The sequence below is a fragment of the Hippocampus zosterae genome, chromosome 16, assembly GCF_025434085.1.
Source record: "Hippocampus zosterae strain Florida chromosome 16, ASM2543408v3, whole genome shotgun sequence".
In the NCBI taxonomy this organism is placed as follows: domain Eukaryota; kingdom Metazoa; phylum Chordata; class Actinopteri; order Syngnathiformes; family Syngnathidae; genus Hippocampus; species Hippocampus zosterae.
The window spans coordinates 18,200,773-18,220,966 of NC_067466.1; the positions used below are offsets into that span (position 1 = coordinate 18,200,773).

General features: G+C 42.5%; 3 protein-coding genes and 2 long non-coding RNA genes across 5 annotated transcripts in view; 3 read left to right on the forward strand and 2 right to left on the reverse strand.

Moving 5' to 3' along the window:
- Nucleotides 1-4,719, forward strand: part of LOC127588577 (transcriptional coactivator YAP1-like) — a 147,207-nt gene extending 142,488 nt beyond the window's left edge. Inside the window, exon 10 of the transcript XR_007959122.1 lies at nt 4,672-4,719. The gene's annotated coding sequence lies outside the window, so the exon portion shown is untranslated. The remainder of the gene's footprint in view (nt 1-4,671) is intronic.
- Nucleotides 4,720-5,731: 1,012 nt separating this feature from the next.
- LOC127588601 (uncharacterized) lies at nt 5,732-7,761 on the reverse strand. The gene is made up of 2 exons (XR_007959130.1): nt 7,263-7,761; nt 5,732-6,276 (listed from the first exon to the last, which is right to left on the reverse strand). It is a non-coding gene; the product is annotated as an uncharacterized LOC127588601 (long non-coding RNA).
- A 1,020-nt stretch (nt 7,762-8,781) lies between these two features.
- On the reverse strand, nt 8,782-13,014 carry LOC127588602 (uncharacterized). Its single transcript, XR_007959132.1, has 2 exons — nt 12,147-13,014; nt 8,782-11,168 (listed from the first exon to the last, which is right to left on the reverse strand). It is a non-coding gene; the product is annotated as an uncharacterized LOC127588602 (long non-coding RNA).
- Nucleotides 11,780-16,120, forward strand: vdac1 (voltage-dependent anion channel 1). The gene is made up of 9 exons (XM_052047375.1): nt 11,780-11,857; nt 13,014-13,083; nt 13,162-13,211; nt 13,348-13,500; nt 13,609-13,661; nt 13,998-14,225; nt 14,733-14,883; nt 15,148-15,205; nt 15,378-16,120. Exons 2-9 carry the CDS (start codon nt 13,017-13,019, stop codon nt 15,467-15,469), a joined length of 852 nt encoding a protein of 283 aa, XP_051903335.1. The 5' UTR covers nt 11,780-11,857; nt 13,014-13,016; the 3' UTR covers nt 15,470-16,120.
- Nucleotides 16,121-16,382: 262 nt separating this feature from the next.
- c16h5orf15 (chromosome 16 C5orf15 homolog) lies at nt 16,383-19,789 on the forward strand. Its single transcript, XM_052047371.1, has 3 exons — nt 16,383-16,543; nt 17,425-18,221; nt 18,334-19,789. Exons 1-3 carry the CDS (start codon nt 16,429-16,431, stop codon nt 18,466-18,468), a joined length of 1,047 nt encoding a protein of 348 aa, XP_051903331.1. The 5' UTR covers nt 16,383-16,428; the 3' UTR covers nt 18,469-19,789.
- The last annotated feature ends 405 nt before the right edge of the window (nt 19,790-20,194 follow it).

Here is a 20,194-nt window from a genome sequence, read left to right on the forward strand (position 1 = left end):
ATGAGTCTGTCACAGTTGATGCATGATATGATGCCCGCCACCCGGGCCCCTATTCCTCGCAAATTGAGTCCATTGCACTTGGGTCTGTATTCAAAGTGTTCCATGTCAACATAGTTCAACGCTAACATCAAAGCACAATAAATAAATAAAATATGGTGACTGACCAACCCCCCACCACCACTTGCACTTGATTGTGGTGCATTTGCGAAACTGGGAAATATCCCAACATCAACATAAGACAAACTTTCAAACAAAGACTGCTGCTTATAGCCATCAACCCTTCCACTGCTTTTAAGCCATCCATCCATTTTCTGATTCGCTTTATGGAGCCTAACCCAGCCGTCTTCTGGCAGGAGGCGGGGGACACCCTGAACAGGTTGCCAGCCAATCGCAGGGGGCACAGAGACGAAATTAAAAACAGGGTCGTCGACCACTCCCCTTATGCTGCATTCAACAAAATAAGTCATGTCATCTGTATTGTAAATGCAAAGTACAGAACAACAACAAAACAAGGCAATTACCCGCCTTGACTCCCACTACCTTTACGCTGCATTCAACAAAATAGGAAATGACAGGGTTCTAAGTTTCTCCAGTCATCCTGTGCCAGATTGAGAACCGCCATTTTTGCTTTGCTAAAAAGCATGTCGCCGGTGTTCTGGTCCAAAAGTGTTCATTTACAAGCGCCGGGCAGGAGGACGCCACGCGGGACGTTCCGTGCCAAACAAGAGGGCGTGGCCTACCCGGCACGGATCTGGCCTCCATTTTGTATGTTGGCTGACTCGATGTTGAGGAGGGAAAGAAGGCAGAAAAACACACACGACAGTTGAAAGTTGCAATGTCGTTCCCTCTTCTCCTCCTTTTTGTTGCTCCCTGTGCCGATGCATTTTTAATGCGCTTGTTAATTGAGAAATATTCATCCGCGACACTTAATCGCAGGCCGAATGACGATCTTCAGCTGCGGAGCGAAATTAAACACAAACAGAGAAGACGGACGCACGGCCATTTGCATAAAGCTGCATATTTATACAACATCGCCGGTGCATATTAATACAAAGATTAAAAGGCGCACTTCCAATGTATGCAAATCTAAATTATGAATGACTTGTTTAAACTCCTTGTTTATTCGCCTTGATTAAATATAGACAGATGTTTCTGTCTGTCGAGACCCGCGTGGGCAATTCTTTTTTTTTTTCTTTTCTTTTCAAAAATACGCCCTCCTTAAATGTTAGAACATATTAGTACCCGGCACCAGTAGGGCTTATTATTACGAAATCCAGCGCGGATGTAAAACATGACAAGATGCACGTGAAATCCACGAAGAACATATGCTGTGAAACAGCGAGCGAGTTGGCCATTTTTGTTTGAACTTAGCATATTTCACAATATGCCAACGTAGAACCTACGCTCGAAACACACAGGTAATCGGAAATAGAGCCACGTGATGGATTTGATTGAAAAAAATACTTGGAATAAAACCGGAAAAAGAAAATTTATAGCCTTCTGAACCAAACTTTCTACTTGGTAGTACACAGAGAGGAGCTAGCTATTAAAGCTAGCTAATTACTAGCTCACTAGCTACTAGCGATTTTACATTCTTGGGACTTGATTTATTAAAAATCTTACAAACAGCTCTCGCCAACATGTTAACAAGCCAAAAATATGAAGCGCACCCTTTACGTCTTAATATTCTGAAAACCTTTCACACTTTAATTTCTATTTATGTATTTTTTAAAAAAAGATGAATCACAGTGGGTTTGTACGTGCAATTAAAAGAAAATAGATGACATACTGTAGTGTGCCGTGCTTTCGAAAGCGACATGCAGGCACGACATTAAGGCAAAGTAATGAAATCATGTCCTCTCATTGGGGTTAAACCACATCCAAGGCAAACGGCTCTTAACTGGAACCACTTGTGTGCCTTTTTATTGCCCGCTTGCCCGTGGAAACATGTCCTTGAAGGCATCACGCAGACAACAAGCACGACATGTTGCGACCAGCACTAATCGCTCCTTTTAAGGCACAAACGTATTGATTTGAGTGACGTTCGTGAACAGGATTTCATTCATTCTTCGGAATGATGAAGTTACCGACCCCCGTCCGTCTCCACGCAGCATGAAGTAGTTTGCTCGGAGACGGATGGATCACGAAATATGGTGCAATTGTTAGCCTCTATCCCCCACTCCCCCCCTCAAATAAAAAAATAGAATAGCCCATTTTCTTGGCAAACTAGGAAGTGGTTTAGGACTAATTTTTTTCACATTTCACAATGCAAAACACAATTGCAATTAACACCGAAGCCTACCATGTACCAATGTTTTGCATTGTGTGTTAGCATTAAGCTAGGTGCTTGATGCTTCCGTTAAATACACGTCTCATGTCTCTAGTTTTAAAGTCAATCGCAACTGCCTCACTGCTGTTTGTCGTTAAGATCGCTGTCACCCTATGAAGCAGGTCACTCATAATTCCGAAGGAACACGCAGTTCGTTGGTGAGAAGAATTCATTTTGTTTGAAGTTTTGAGAATCCAACGGAACCAAGCCAGCATAACAAATCACGCGGTCATATTGTCCGACGTCACTTCCAAGAGATGGAAAGTCAACGTGTCCCAATATATTTGTCCACATCCTGCACCGCCGCGCAGTGCAGAAGTTATGTTTTACTCTGGCGAGAAGTTGTTAACGAGGCTCCACGGAGCCATAGAAGGCATGTTTGTGTTGACGCTACGATTGATTCGGTCTCTTCACCTCGTCGTCGTTAGCGGCTTATCAAACATTTATGAGTTACGATCGCAGATCTGTGCGGGGCTCTGGGGCGGAAAACAACAAACAAACACTGGAAAAAAAAAAAAAAGAACATTTTTGAAAACAGCTTGGTGGTGCTGGAGGATCTACACATTTTTTTTGGAGGGGGGGTGTTGAGTTAAAGTCAGAGAATTTCAGGATTTTGTAATGAATTACAGCTATTTTGATTTTTAATTCAACATGTTTTCATATTTTAAAAATATTTGAAAAATATATAAAAATTGAAAAATATCCTAAGATATTTTTCAATATTTTGTAATGCATTGCAATATTTTGATGTAAAAAAAATTTTGATTTAAAAAAAAAAACTTACTTTCCGCTATTTGTAAAACCGTTGAAGTAAAAAAAAAAAAATCTTCAAAAATTTAAATGAAAAGGCTTTAAGAAATGACGAATGATATACTGCCGACAAAACTGCAAATACTTGACGCTTGAACTCCGTCAAATGTTCCCAAAGGTTGCTAACGGACATCACACGTGTGCACCACGCAAACCAAAGAAGACCGTCACAACTTGACCTTTGGGTGCACAGGTTAATGTGCTCCGCATACGCACACACATGCACACACAAAGAGCGGGGACTCGGGCTGGGTGGGTGGGCGGTGGTGTGTGTATGTGTGTGTGAGGGGGGGGGGGGGTCATGCAGTAATCTGTGAGGCAGGAAACAAAAGGTCTCGTTAATGCAGAGACTAGCTGGGGCCCTTTGATGTGGATCCAAGCCATTCACTAACGCACACACACAAACACACACACACGCAGTTGAAAGTTACAGTTGCTCAGAAGCTATCTTGTAGCATGTGTTGCTATTTATGCTATTTAAAGCAACGCAACTCTCTCTTGGGTGAAAAGACGTTTGGTGTGCGTCCAGTCGTTAAAAGGAACATAATCAAAATGACATGTTAGCGGTCGAGCCCCGTTAAGTCTTTGCCGTAGTCGCCGCCATTAGCCAAGCTGCCGATTGTATCACAGTGTGTCGCGATGCGGCAGCAGCTGTCCGCTTCATGTGTCGATGCGCTCGTCTTGCGCGACCGCTTGATATACGCGGTTAGCATGTTAGCCGCAGTTCCGCTTCTGATGGAGGGCCACCTCCGTTTTTATGTGGCATTTTCAAAGACAAACTGATCACAGTTTTAGTCCGATTGTTTGTAAACTTGAACAATGAATAATACAGAGATGAGGCTACTTTTTTTTTCCAGCCCTCAAAGCCACTTTACTTGGCTTCACAAATTTTGGTTGACAATTCTATGCCGAAGAGACCCACAAAAAAGTCTCAAGAAACCATGCGGGAAATGCCACTGGAAGCCCGCGATTTGATTTCGACTGCTATCAAAGAGAGAATGCGCTACATTGCGAAATATCGCAACTTTTTGTCATTAGACGTGAAACCCGAAACTGCAGTAGCAGACATTTTTGCAGCTCGACAAACATGAGGAGGGAGCCTCCTCCGCTCCCTGTGACAGAAGGCGGGTGGCTCTTATTAAATGTGGCGTCCACAGTGGTCTCTTTCTAGTGGCGAAGGGGCCCGCAGATGACTGCTGGCTGCCTGATCTGGAATCGTTTTTTGTTTTTTTTTTTCCTGCGGCAAAGTACCCTGATGTGGCCCGTAGGAGGATGTGGATGGTGATGATGGATCATTGTTTGGCTTTTTTTACTGTGTGTGTGTGTGTGTGCCTGTGTAAGATTGTTTCCATGCTTCCCAGTCGGTAGGAAAGATCAAGGATGAACATGCTGCGCACTGCCATCCAGACAAGCGATGAAAGCACTAGCATTCAATTGGATTCGATGGATCAATATCATCAATCATGGACATGATCACGTAACTCCAAATGTTAGCGCTCGAAAGTTCAATGGGTCAAGGTCAGCCATGGGCGACACGCGACCGCCTAAGGTGACTACACTGCCCTCTAGAGGTGAAACGTGGTCATGTTACAAAATGTCGCAGCTGTGTGACAAGTGAAAATCAAAAACATTTAAAGACTTATAAATATTTGTTGGCATTATCATATGAATATTTCATACTTATTTTCAGTGAAGTATTAAAATAGTGTAAACCTAGACAAGAAACACACACACACACAAACACACAGTATCTACGATGCTGCCGATTTACATTCTGTAATTAAGTATGAAATATAACAGTTTGTAATTAAATATGAAGTATCATAAAAAAGTATGGGCGGCCCGGTAGTCCAGTGGTTAGGCTTCACAGTGCAGAGGTACCGGGTTCGATTCCAGCTCCGGCCTCCCTGTGTGGAGTTTGCATGTTCTCCCCGGGCCTGCGTGGGTTTTCTCCGGGTGCTCCGGTTTCCTCCCACATTCCAAAAATATGCATGGCAGGCTGATTGAACACTCTAAATTGTCCCTAGGTGTGAGTGTGAGCGTGGATGGTTGTTCGTCTCTGTGTGCCCTGCGATTGGCTGGCAACCAATTCAGGGTGTCTCCCGCCTACTGCCCGGAGACAGCTGGGATAGGCTCCAGCACCCCCCGCGACCCTAGTGAGGATCAAGCGGTTAGGAAGATGAATGAATGAATGAATGAATGAATGAATAAAAAAGTATGTGTCCCATTCAATTTATAATACGTAAGAAACGTTTGAAGGGTGATAAGAAGGAGTAGTTCTACTCCAGGACAAATTGATAACTTTATTGATTTAATATTATTATTATTATTATTATATTGATAATTGATTTAATTTCATGAAGTGAATGAGTTTGTGTATTATGGCTTTTAAATTGTAACATGCGTGCTTATTTTTTTTCCCGATTCATTTCCAACATACATTTCAGTTATTAAGTACAGTTACAAAATAGTGAACTATGCAACAGCTGTATTAGAATAAACTGTTGAAGAATATTGTATGGCAATTTTGCGAGTATTAGCAGTTTTGGAAAAAAAAAATCCAGCACACTCTCCACCTTTTTGTGTTAAAAAAAAAACCCAAAAAACTAACTAACCCAAAATAGAGCATCTGTCGTGTTTTAAAAGCAGAGCGACAAATAAAGTGTCCAGTGAGTTATGCAGCCATCTTTGTGTTAATGCCTTTTTCAATCCGTATGTAATGTTATTTTGGACACAACCCAAAAGCAGCTGCTCGGCCGTCCACACAAAGCACGAATGTAATCCAGTGGCGCTACTGGGATGTTTGTGCAATCTTCACTGTGTTAAAGTGGGGAGGGGTGGGGGGGGGGGGCGCTGGGCCGGGTTGGTTCGGTTTGGGCTGGGGGTTAGGGGGGATAATTACATTAATCCAAAACAAATAAACTCTTGGCAGACCTTAAAAGACAAGACAAGCATGTGTCTTCTTCTTCTTCTTCTGTCCTCCAAACCAAACGTCTGGCTTTGATGTTTTTTTTTTTCTTCTTCCTCTTACTAGCGTCTTCAGGCTCTCAACTTGGTCTTCCCAAAACATCCATTAGCGTGGCTCGAAATCATTAAGGTTCTTCAAAACTTGGAGATCACTTGATGTGAGTGAAGTCCTGGCCAAAAAAAACAAAACAAAAAAAAAAAGATCTTGCTTGAACAATAATCCCTCAAAATTGGGAGACCATTGGTCAGATATTGAGTCAGATATCGTGCTGATAAAATTCAAATCTCGTACAAGAGAACAAGCATGAGCTCGTGTCGCTACGCCAGGATTATTCTTCATGAATTTTTGAAACATTTTCAGAATAATGACAAAAAATGTTTTTTAAAACTCGACGGCTTCTCCCTCTGGAGGGGAAGATGACAACAGCCAAAACCGACACAGCTGCACAGCGGCGGCGAGAAAGATCCCCCTCCGTCTTACAAACGTCCCTTCTCACAGTATATCATCCGACTTTTGCGCAACGGCGTTGTCATAACAACGACGATGATCACGATGATGATGATGATACGTTGGCCAAGCACTGCAATTAGCTCTGACAGACCAGATTACAGGCAGCGGTGGAAGAGAACGTAATGATTTAAATACACGTTTGAGGTACTTTCACTCCGAGAAGGTTAGCGGATAAAACTTAGCATCGGGCGGTAAAAATGACCGTTTGGAAATAATCCACCAAACGGTTATTCTGCACTGCTCGTTTGTTGTTTTTGGTAATTTTTCGAAAGCGATTTATGAATTTCTTTACTTTGCTTTTATAAAGTCTTGAACTCTTTTGTTTGCTCCTAAATGTACTTTTAATTATGTGAAGCGCATTGAGGTAACCTGTCTGAAATGCGGTATGTATGTAAAGCTGCCTTGGCTTGCCAAAGTAAAAATTAAGTAGTAGTAATTAGACTTATGACGATGTCAGACTACACGATTTAAAAAAAAAAATTTATACTGGATATTCTCATGTTTATCTTACTATTTTATTAACAAGGTATCATACCACACTGAGGTTTTACCACTGTTGTTGTGTACCTAATGAAGGGGACGTTTTTAATTTTTTTTTTTAAATAGGCATTAAAATGTGCGCAAAAGCCGAATGCGAGCACTCACCTGCCAGGTGTAGCAGCGTAGAGCCGAGTTGTGAAATTTCAAATTTCTCGGTCCTCCGTGTCTCCAGGCAGGGCGTCGCGGGTCGAGATACCACGCCGCCCCTTTGATGTGAGCGGGACACCCGAGGGGGGCCAAAAAGGCATAAATTACTTGATTATTCCCGGACGCACGCCGACAGGCTCTACATGGTGGTTCATTTCGTCGGGGTGAAAAATGCTAAATAAAAATATAAAACCTTTTTCTGCGCCAGCGCAAGTGCTTTCTGTGTCGCCATCAATGACAGATGTACTATTAATGATCAAAAATATGAAAAATGAACATGATGAAAGCCTTAAACTTACAAGAGCTTGGATGCTACAGCGGACAAAAGACAAGCCGACTTTAGCAAGCTTATTCGTGTGGATCAACTTGCATGCTAACGTTAGCTTAAAATTGTGTGCTGTTCATTAAAAAACAAAACAGCACGTATCTTCCAACTAGCTTTACAATTCTGTTTAAGGTATGAAATGTAACAATTTTAGCTATGAAACGTAACAATTTTAGCTAGCGGCGCATAATTGTGGCGTGGGACCAGCCTTCACAAGTCTTGTTTTAGCATCCATGCTAAACGTCAGCATTCACAGCAGTGAGCGGTTCCTTAAAAAGACAAAAGAAAATGCTAAAAGGCAATTATTGGCAAACACAAGATAACACGATAATCTACCTTAGGAGGTAGCACATTGTTACAGCTGCCTTTCTAAAGATCATAATTAAAGCTACTCTTAAAGATAAATATTATTTCCAAAATGCATTAAAATGATTACACAGTATTATTATTTCCAAACAGAACATTATATAATAAAGAGGAGTTCCGGTGGCTTTAAATTTAACCGATAACAGTTTAGCATAAACAGAATAACATTAAAAATATATATATGCACATATACACAAACATACACTTATAGATACATATTTTTATGTATTTTTTTTCCTTAGTTAAAAACGAGTTCTGGTGGCTTTAAATTTAACCGATAACAGTTTAGCATAAACAGAATAACATTAAAAAATATATATATGCACATATACACAAACATACACTTATAGATACATATTTTTATGTATTTTTTTTTTCCTTAGTTAAACTCAATAGAATCATTGCCTTACACCAACCGGAAATCAATAGTGGAAGCCAGGAGAGTTCAAGCGCACAAAAAATAAATGGTATAAATAAATACATCTTTGATTTGTTTGTTTTGCTCGGCGTGGCAATGACATGCGGTTGACATTGCCGGGAAAAAGAGTGAGAGCGGCGTCCTTCCTGCCGCTAAATCAGACGCCAGTGAAAATGTCACGGCGGTCTGCGTTGCACCCGACTCCCACTCCGCTCGCAGGAGGTTTTCATACGATTCTACCTCCTCGATATGCATCTTCCATTCATGAAGGAAACGGAGCTGGTTAGGTAAAGATGTGAAGATAAGCATTGTCGCGTTACCGCTGCACACACCTGTCATATATACAGTATATAAATCTATTTTTAAAAAATGGAAACTGAGGCGGTTGTGAGATGAAATTAAATGTCATAGTTTCACAACAGAGAAACAAATATATATGTGTGTGTACAGTATGTACGTATGTATATATGTATGTATATAAAATGTTATTTTATTTTTGATTAATCAGCTGCGGATGATCATGATTCGTGATCGGCAATGATAGAATAGACTTATGCCGATCACACACTTTTCCATGGAAATCATCTGATCACGATCAGTGCCAGATCTATCTATTTTACAACGCGACGATATTTTTATTGATTAATTAACAAGTAACAAAAAAAAAAATGGTGTCAGTTATTTGGGGGTTGGACTTGTGGTGCGATTAATGGTCGCATGGTCGATATCCCGGCTGGCCGCAGGATTTTCGCAACTTGCGCACCCCCCCACCCCGATGACGCAATCAATGTTTTCCCTCCAAACAATCACGGATGGGAAACATTTGCCGTTTAGCGTTAAATCTTTGCTGTCAAAGTGATGGCGCATTGATGCAACACTCTGGTTTAAAGACTTCCAGTCCGGATGACAAAAGGGGGAAGGCCGGGAAGCAGTTTGGCCTCGGCGTGAACCGCTGCATGCTGAGGAAAACGAAAATGAAGGAGATGACACTTTATCCCTCCGGGCTGAAAATCTACACATCTGCTTTATGGATTAATTTTGAAAATGTATCAATCATTTGGGAGGCTTCCCTGGTTTGGCAAGTTTGGGCAACCCACAGCAAGTAGGCCATCATCTCGAAGGGCTGAACAGTTAAATTGAAATCGACATTTGCACTGAGTCGTAAATCGCAGAGGGCACAATTAAGGTACAACCCCCCCGCACTGCCCCTTGCAAAGTGCAATTAGAAATGGCCGTTTGCGCCGTTGTGGGACTGAACACAGCCGACGGTCTAATGGCAATATTGAGGAGAATTTTTTTTTTAATCACAATTTATTTTCTCGAAATCATTCTGCACGAGTATATATACAGTATACTGTATATATGACTGCATCCTGAATTTACTTGTGTATATATTTATGTCTACAGTATAATCATTCCAAACCGAAGGAAAACAGCTTCCCTCACCACTTTTTTTTTCCCCCTATTCGAGCGTTTGCAGCGAAACAGGCCAATGAAAGGCAGATGCAAGCAGGGATGGAGGATCAATGCCATATTTATTCATCGTATTTATGTAATGGCAACAAGCTGTGTACTCTGGGCAAAGACTAAAGAGAGACGCATCTCTTCGAATCCATCACGCCGTAGCTGCTTTGTGACTCACGCTGTTGGCCGCCCTGCATCTTAAAAAAAGCCGCTCATTAATCATACGGAGCGTAGCTTGGAAATCAATGGACAACACATTTGATGTCCCGTCAAAACGGGGGTTAAAATAGAGCAATCAATGAAGAAAAATTGCGTGAACAAAGTCTAAAAAGCGGATGAGGGTTGTGGTCTGTCGAAGGGTGGAAAAAGTACATTTGACTTGCACAAGTTTGCAGAAATGTCGCGTCGCCCTCCAGCTAGAATATTTAAAAAGTGGGATGCTTTTTTTTTTATATACAAAAGCCCCCGCTGGCGACAGACAACGTGTCTTCTTAATCTTGTGAATGTGTGTCTTGTTAATCCTTTTTCAGAAAGAATTAATTCCCGTGGACAAAATGGAGCAGAATGTTGATCAAGTAAACATGTAAATCATTTGAAAATTTAGGTTTAATAAATTAAATACAATGAAATAAACGGAAATTTTATTTTAAAATACTTTTCATTTGAAGTATTTAAGTGTTATTATTGTATTTTAAAAATATACGTTAAGGTATGCCTTTTGAGCATGATCATAGATTTTTTCCCCCAAACATTTTTGCTTTTCAATTGTGTATTATTTCATAGCTCAAGAGAATTATTCACGAAACAATCTGATGTGATGAGACAAAACTTAGTTATTAAAGTATATTGTCCAAAAAAACGTATTTGTTTACTAGTGAATATAAAGACTTAGCTTACTAGTTTTTATTACATTTTTATTCAGTTATATTATAGAATTTAAACAAAAAAATTGCAGGGAATTAAAAACAGACAACTTTGTGACTGACTCACAAATTCTGACATCTGGTGGTTGCAACACCATAGTTCACAATCTGAGAGAGAGAGATGAATATCAAAATACTGGCAAAAGCTGTCGGAAAAATGCAAAAGTATTAATATAAACATTTTGTTGAATGAATACTTCAAAAACTGCCCATTATTATCGTTGTAATGACCGTAGGAAGAGATAGATTTTAGATAGATATTAATTTTGCAGGTGAAAAGAAGACGCCGTGTGACTGTACCTGCAAGAAAGGAAGTCACCGGACAGTCTTGGCCGCGTTCCCTCGACGCCACCCTGTGGCTTTTGTTTCTGCGAAATCCAGCAAAGACAAAAAATTATTTTACACGCCAAGGATTGACTGCATAGTTGTAGACACTGCCTAGTGGAATCTTGATGCCAAGGAACTGTGATGAATTGAGTTGAGCAGCTTTATTTACACAAAAGTAGTGCTCTGCCACCATCTTGTTGTTGCTATTTGTTTGTTGTATTCTATTTTTATTTAACATAATGATATAGTTATGTCTTCCGTAATTTTATGTTAATTTTAACTGCGTGCTCAATGCACGGCATGTTTGCAATGTGTTTGAGAGAGGAAAGCAATATCATCTGTGCTGTATGTTACACACAGAACATATTTGACAACAAAAGCTGACTTGCTTGATCTTGTGGCATCTTAGGAACTACTATGACGTGACTTGCGGGGCATTGGGAGCTGCAGTGTCTGCATTTTGAAAAATTTGGCTTCAAATAAAGCCGTACTTACAAGACATTGGAATGACAACCTTATTATACGATAATAGCTCATCTTAAAATTGTTCGAACTGGGAGGGGTAACCATCTTGGCTCTCCCCAGGCCCGCTGTTGTATCTTTGACGGCGTCGCGCGACTCGTAACGTCACGTGGTCTACGCCGAGCCGCCTCCTGCTTCTTCTTCATCTTTTCTCCTCCCTTTTCTCCGTGACGGTCCACACGTTCCAGACGGGAAACCGCACTTCAAGGTGCGTATTTGAAAGTTCAAAATCGCCGGTGCAGCATTGATGCGGTTTGATATTTCTGTCACACGCGTTCGCATTTTTAACCCGTAGAGGTGAATGCGGATACGAGGCTAGGCCCGCTGTTAGCTTGTCAGCTAATGACTTATGAAGCGGTCGTTTGTCACTTTTAAGGCCGCGCGTATCCCGCTTGGGAGAAACAAAAAAACTGATCTCGTTTTGACTTGTTACCAACTCAACATTTCGTATAAATCTGCGACGATGAAGTTAAAGGGGGCGTTTGCCCGCTACCCACCTTGGAGGCTACTAGCTTATGCTAATAGACAGAACGAGTCATCACCTTTACTCTGTTTGGGTCATTTGACTTGACATGCTTAAGGCAACAACACGTTTAATACCTACAACACGTTTCGCTAGTAAAATTAGTTGTACTAGTGAAAGAGCATTGGATAATCCCCACCCATTGGTTTGCCCTAGTCGTAATTAACCATTTACAACCATTGAAGCCCTTGGGATTTTTACGACAGACGGTCAAGGATCTTTCAAGCTTCTTATTGGCTCTCAAGGCCTTATGACACACTTGGAATCTAGTGTGACAAAGCAGGCAGAAAAATCCAATGAATTATTGGATGAGGAAGTATAAAGTTGGATTTAATCCACGGTCATGAGGCAATATTTAGAAGCAAAGGGCTGCGGTTCTTGCCTAAAGGAGGTGTTCAAACATGGTATGCAGAAGCTTGAGCGGTAGGATCTCCTCCGATGTTGATAATAAAGGAGTAACTATTCACCTGTAGTCACACTCCACATTGTCCGCATATCTGCTATCAAAATGCACCAAATGTTATCACATCTGCGTGACCGTAGAAGTGCAAAAACGGCAGTTATGTTGTAACGCCGTATGTTTCATGGTGAAAGAGTTTGCTCACAAGTTGCGTGGTGCGGAAATCTCAAGAGGAGGAGGCTTTTTCCATGATTACATAATTAGTCTGTTAAAAAAATGATATTTAATCAAGTGTATCTTTTGGGGAATGCTACGGAAAAGTTGAGGCGGTTCAGAGCGAAGCGAAAATATAATTGAAATGATTGATATGAAATCAACGTTTTGCGTCCTTTCCTTCATCGTCCGCCTTCCTAACTCGCCATCCCATCCCTTGGGTTGTAGATCATGGCCGTACCTCCGACCTATGCCGACCTGGGAAAGTCCGCCCGGGATGTTTTCACCAAGGGATACGGTGAGCAGTAAAGGCCTGGCACACAAAATGACGCCCTGAATTTGAGCGGGTGATATTTACTTGTTGTTTTCTCCTCAGGCTTCGGGCTCATCAAGCTAGACTTAAAAACAAAGTCTGAGAACGGACTGGTAAGACCGAGGCACTCCTGATAAGATTATGTTACGCTTCCACCACAAGCTGAGCGGACTTAGATGTTTGTGGGCAAGGCGCCAATTCAAGCGGTTCTCATTGTGACCATGTTATAAACTGTTTCCTCGTGCGCAGGAATTCACTAGCACCGGCTCGGCCAACACCGAGACCAGCAAGGTGGCCGGCTCATTGGAGACCAAGTACAAGTGGGCCGAGCACGGGGTGACCTTTACGGAGAAGTGGAACACCGACAACACGCTGGGCACCGAATTCACCATTGAGGACCTGGTGGGTGCAGAGGAGATGAGAGGTGCAGCGTGGACGTTGGATTGATTGTTGCTCGTGTTTCCAGGTGAGCTAATGTCCATTTATCTCTTTTGTGACGCCTCTCTCCAGTTGACCAAGGGTCTGAAGCTGACGTTTGACTCTTCCTTTTCACCAAACACTGGGTAAGCTCATTTTAGAAAATTAAGATTGAGTTTTAGTTGATGTTTTACTGGACTCCATTTCATTATTTAGAATTTATTTTGAACTGAATTGAATGTTTTTTTTTCATATTTTACTTTACTTATTTTTTTATTTTTACATTCACTTTTAAAATATTTTTATTTGTATTTTAGCTTGCATTTTATTTTTTTATGATTTTTGTTTTGCTTTTTAAAATTGTATTTTTTAATTTCTAAATACATTTTAATTAAAAGCTAGTTATTTGTATGTATGTTATTTTAATTTGGAGTCTCACAAAATGTCTTGAATTTTTAAATTTTTTAATTCTCGGCTCCTAGCAAAAAGGGAGGCAAGCTCAAGACGGGTTACAAGTGCGACCACATCAACCTGGGCTGTGATATCAACTACGACATCAACGGCACGGCCGTGCACGGCGCCGGCGTGGTGGGCTTCGAGGGCTGGCTGGCCGGCTACCAGGTGACCTTTGAGGCCGGCCGCAACCGGATCACCCAGAGCAACTTTGCCGTCGGCTACAAGACGGACGAGTTCCAGCTGCACACCAACGTGTAAGGTTGAAGACAATTTACGCCGCCTGTATAAATAAAGATGGGATTGTTTTGGGTACGTGGATATGCGCTCGTCTGTGCATCTGACTACACCGCGCCTCTGTTTAGCATTTGGCTTTCAAAAAAGCAGTAGTGTTTATTTGAATCAGGCATGAGAGGAATATCGAGTTACTGCTGGGTCCCTCGTGGTTATTTTTACACAAGCGATGGGATCTAAGACGCTCCAGGTGAGAGCGAGCTAGTTGCCTGATCAAAAGGAGCAAAAGCCCCTCGATTGGAAGGGCGTTAATCCCACTCGGTGGGTGAGCGCAAGGTTATGGCCAAGTCGGCAGAGCACATCACCCAGCCCCCCCCCCCCCCCCGCCCCCCTACTGAGCTCACAGCTAATCCTCGCATCCCGATAAGGTCAAATGGAGTGTATCCAGTTTGTACAACCACCTGGCGCAAAACAATATGGCACTCAATTTTCAACTTGGAATTCTGCTTTTTATTTCTGCTCCTTTGCAGAAATGACGGCACAGAGTTCGGCGGCTCCATCTACCAGAAGGTCAACGAGCAGCTGGAGACGGCCGTCAATCTGGCCTGGACTACCGGCAATAGCAACACCCGCTTTGGCATCGCCGCCAAGTACCAGATTGATCCTGACGCGTCCTTCTCAGTGAGTGGCTAAGTAGCACGCGCCAGGGAAATATTTCTGAAGACTTAACTTGTCCTCCAGATCTCATCTGCCTGGCAATTAGTGAAACATTTGATTTCGTATTGCCTGTGGCAAATTTTGATGACTTGCCACAAAACGGGAAACTAGAGTCGGCTTCAGGTGGCCCCGGGCAGAAATAGCAAGATGCGACAAAACTCTCAGCTCTTAATGTTTGTTTGTTTTTTTTTAAACATGCTTGCTTAATTCATCTGTCATCTCCCACAGGCAAAGGTGAACAACTCCAGCCTTGTAGGCCTGGGATACACTCAGACTCTCAAGCCAGGTGAGAATTCGTGAAAAAAAAATTAATTGTGACTCAAGAAAATAGACTGGTGCCTTGAGGTACCAAAATGACCAAATTGGGGGTGGAAATAAAGGGGACTTGTGTGTTTCCTGAATGTTGTTGGCATCGTAAAGAATGTCTCATCCGTGTAAACTTGTTCGGTCTGCTTCAGGCATCAAGCTGACGCTGTCCGCCCTCCTTGACGGCAAGAACATCAACGGCGGCGGCCACAAGCTAGGACTCGGCCTGGAGTTCCAAGCATAGGGCGCACGTGCGCTTCTCGCCAACACTCCCACCGGTCCACCCCCTGTCATCCCCGATTTAAATGAAAAATAATTTAGCCCTCACGACCCCGCTCCTTCCTATTCCTCTACCTCGATATGTACCACACCAGGAGGCAAGCTGGGCGCCACGCGCTTGCCCCCACTCCGAGAAGCAAGCATCTCCCACATTTAAAGGATCACGTTTAAGGGAATATTTAACTTTTTGAAATGAGCAAGAAGAAAGGCGGGAAATGTGAAGCGTGTAGCTCGCAAGGGAACGAGTAGCCTTTGAGCACATTTTAATTTTCAGTCACCTTTATGTCCATTTGTGTAGCTGTGCAGAAAGAATGACGTGAATAATGACACTATACATATTCCTCGCTCATGAGAACAAGATGGACACGCACCAAAACACACTACAGCCCAATGTGTACATTTTTTTAAAATCTTGTTCCATAGCAGCATAACGGAAAATGTTATTTTATGACCAGACCTGTGTAGCGTAATCCACCTGTCATGTCTTAAGACCAGCCTGATCAAAATGGACACTTATGGATGAGAGTTACTGGATCTAAACCGGAAGTGGCAGTTTTCAAGCAATCTTGAGGCTATTGTCATTTCCCCAATCAATAAAAACATCTCGAACCAGCAAGTGTGTTTTCCTGTTTGTAAACGTGCAACTAAACGTCATATTTCCATTGTTCAATAGATTGGAAGAAAACTTCCATAGAAGCCTCCCAAATATTTCCGAGTCATATTTATGTAGTAGTCTTTTTTTGTACAGTATTTTCAACATTACGCCACTTTTTGTATATAGTTCACAAGACGTTTGTGTGCGTAATCATGTTTTTTTTAAACATTCAATAACGACATTACGATGCTGACGTAGATTGTGACGCGCAGCCACGCCACAGATTCAGCAACGCCCCCTCCCTCGTCTCTTCCTCCGCACAAATCAACATGGCGACGATGGGAAGAACCAGGAAGAGTAGCACTCTCTGTCTACTCGTCGTCTCACTCCAGCTTTTGCGACTCGGCGGCGTTTTGTCAGCTCCGATGAATATCACCTCGGCTGGTAAAGTCGTACACCTATCATACGATGGCTTTAATTTTTTTGTTTTTTTTTATGAGAACTGCGGAGCGTCACACAGTGCTAAGTGGCTAACTTAGCGATGCGAACACGTCACGAGAGTCAGCTGAGGGGAATGACACCTTACATTCGCACGTTTTTTTAAAACTCTATTTTGAAGAAATACAACCGAGCTTCAAAATTGTCCAGCATTATAGGGCGATGTGCCGTAAAATAAAGCTCGTCCGTGACGTGTCAATTGTCGCGAGATCTTGACAGCTCGACGTGATTTATGCAAAGTGTAACTTTTGGGGCGTTCACGCGTCTGTGTTAAATAAGATTAAACTTTTTTTTTCATTTATTTGCTTCCCTTATTTTATGTTGTCTAACTTTGTACTAGAATGTATTCAAACACAAAATAAAATTTAAAACATTTAAAAACAACTAGTTGATTCATGGTTATGAACATGCTACATTTTTTGAATAACTGCTGATTGTATCTTCAATGATAAGAATGCGCTACTGCTTACTAAACGATGTAGCATTACGGTATGCGTGAAGGTTTAGCTGGTGAATGCGTGTAGTCATGAGGGTTTCTTTGTGCTACAAAGCCCTCCTGTTCATGCTCTTGCGTGTGTATGAATAGATCCTTTTGACTTCAAATTTCCGAGTCAACTCTTAACCTAGCGGGCGACGCCTCTATTTGGACTGATTCATGTACAAGCTATAAACAAATTTAGGGTGCAGCCACACGGTGTTTGAATGGAGGTTTGGAGATGGAAACATACGTGAGAAATAGTAGCAGCCCCTGACCCTCAGCGCCATATCAGACATTTTAACGAAATGAATGTGAACAGCTGAGTCATTTTTCATCTTTTTGTTTGTAGATGTCACCACAGAAAAAGCCACGGTAGGCGGAACAGTGAGTCCTCCCCAGATCACAGTAAACCAAAGCAAGACTCGGATGGACACAAAAGGATTGACGATCCAAGAAAAGGCCGAGCCAACGAAGATTCCCGACATAGCACCGGCCCAACCCAAGGCCCCCGAGCAAAACCCCATCCAACCTGACGACGCTCAAGTCAATCACCCAACGGCGAGTGAACCCAAAACCAACCAAAACGACAACTCTGCGGTGGTCATCGATTCCTCTGACGCGGATGCTAAAATAGCGCCTGACGAGACTAAAATGATCACGCCCCAGGTGGCAAAGACCACGGCATCACCCACCGTGTCTAAAACGCCAGAAACTGCCTCCACCACAGCCAAAAAAAACCCAGAACCCATTAAACCCACCGAAGAGGACACCACAGTCTCCGCCGTCAAACCCTCCGAGACGCAGACCGCGACCACCTTGCAGGAATTTGAGTCGGACCTCCTGCAGCCCGCCGGCAAAGAAGCGACAGCTCACCTGGACCCGGAGGAAGACTACGATGCCGATGAAGATGACGATCCGGACGCCTACGCCGATGGCTTGTATCGTCTGGATGCCAACGAGGATGGCGGCAAGGGGCGGGACCAGACGGTGATCCAGCTGGAGACGCCCGATGTCAAGGAAGACGTCAGCGACAGGCTGCCCGGCATCTACAACACCGAGGATGAGGACTCGCATTTCTTCTTCCACCTGGTCATTCTGGCTTTCCTGGTGGCCCTCATCTACATCACCTACCACAACAAAAGGAAGGTCAGTGTGGTGGGTAGGGGGGGCGGGTCATCCACATTTAGATTATTTTTCAAAATCGATGAGTCCTATTTATATTATCGCCGATATTAATTGTTGCTGTACTTGCCGTCAGATCCTACTGCTGGCTCAGAGCCGCCGCTGGAAGGAGAGCCTGTGCTCGCGCAACACAGTCGAGTACCACCGGCTGGACCAGAATGTCAACGAGGCCATGCCGTCCCTCAAGATGACACGCGATTACATCTTTTAAAGCCATGGCACTCGGAACTCTTGTGCCCTCTTGCTCGATTGGCCTCCACGCTTTTGTCGGGCCGCCATGTTTGCCCCCCCCCCCCCCCTGCCTCTACAGAAATTTTGTAATTATCTTCCTACCACATTTTCTCTTTGTCGCAAAGTCGACATTTAACAGGAGTGTTTAGTTTAAGCTCTTTAGGGTGAGTTTCCGCCTTATCCGCTTTCATTCTGGATTTGTTCCATTAGAGTGCAACAAATGAAATGACATGCAGTGATTACTTTGAAGCAGGCATTATTTTCCAACATGTCCGTTCCTTTTTGCCCGCCCCCCCCTACTGGCCAGATGCTGCCGTGCAGGACTCCTGGTTGGCCCTGTCTTTGTTTTATGACTTCGGTGAAGTCCTTGTCGATTACCCGCGCCAACTAAATGCACTGTTGAGGCTACCCAAAATGCGCCCAGAAGTTGATTTGCAGCAAATGTTATAGCACAACTCTATTTGGACAAACCTCGGGCCACAAGGATGCTCATTTAGATTTACAATTTCACAATGCAAGTAAAAGAGTATGAGTTACAATTTCTCCTTTTCCTCATTGCCGTTTAATCCGTTTTTGTTAAACGCATTTTAAAGCACACTACAGAATCAACCTGTAAAATCAAGTTAAAAACATCAGTGTAAAACAACTCGACTAGATTGGATAAAAACGGTGATCATTTAAAAGTAGATTTTAATTTGCCAGGCAACCTCCAATAAAACGCAGTTACTATATATTGAAACACTGCGCTATTAGGAAAATAGGTAGTCATGTACATATTAGTGAAACGATGAAAGTCCACTATTTTGATTGTTTCATTTTGACAAATGTTTGTCAGGTTTTGTCCCCAAAAAGCATACCAAGATACCTTTCCAAAATGGCTGCCTGTTGGGTACGCAAGCGCAGGTTGACTTGTTGGCAGAGCTACTTCTGTATGACTTTTGGGGTAATTATGTTGTCCAACAAAAGCATGTTGTTCCACATTTTTCATTTGATTAAAAATTGAATTGTATGTACTTTTTTTTTTGGACATGTTGGTGTCGCTCCTACCAGTCACACCCCCTTTTTTTCGTTGCCTTTTGTGTCACTTTTTTTTTGTAAATCAGACTTTCATGAGCTATTTGGTACTTTTTCTCTATATTGTATAAAATAAAAAGATGCTCTTTAGTTCCTTTTTTTGCACTGTGAAAGAGAACTGCTCTCGCAAACAACGGTAGATTCCATTTAATTTTTTTGTCAATTAAAGCACAAATGACGTCAAGAATTTGAGCGCCCGTTTTTCAATAAAGGACAGTTGGAGCTGACATCGGGTGGACGCCATCTCGTTTCTCGCCACTTGGGGGCAGTGTTCCCCAATGATTGGATCGATGGACAAGTGAGCGCGAATCAAGTTGGCTGGAGTTACACTAAACCTCAGTTTATTCCTTTGATAGAAATGAATGCAAATGTTTTGACGGACGTTTCTCGGGACCTCGAACTCAACGGCGGCTTTTTTTGGGTGCATTTTTCAAACGATATCAACAATTAAAAACCTTCAAGAACCGACAGGGGAAGTAGAACAAGATGAACACAATGTCGAAAGCGGGGTTGAACCAAGCCTACACGGTTTTAGGTATTTAAAATTGCGTTTTGTTAGTTTTTGGAACTGATTAATCACATATCCATGACTTCTTATTGATGACAAAAAAATAAATAAATAGCAAATCAAA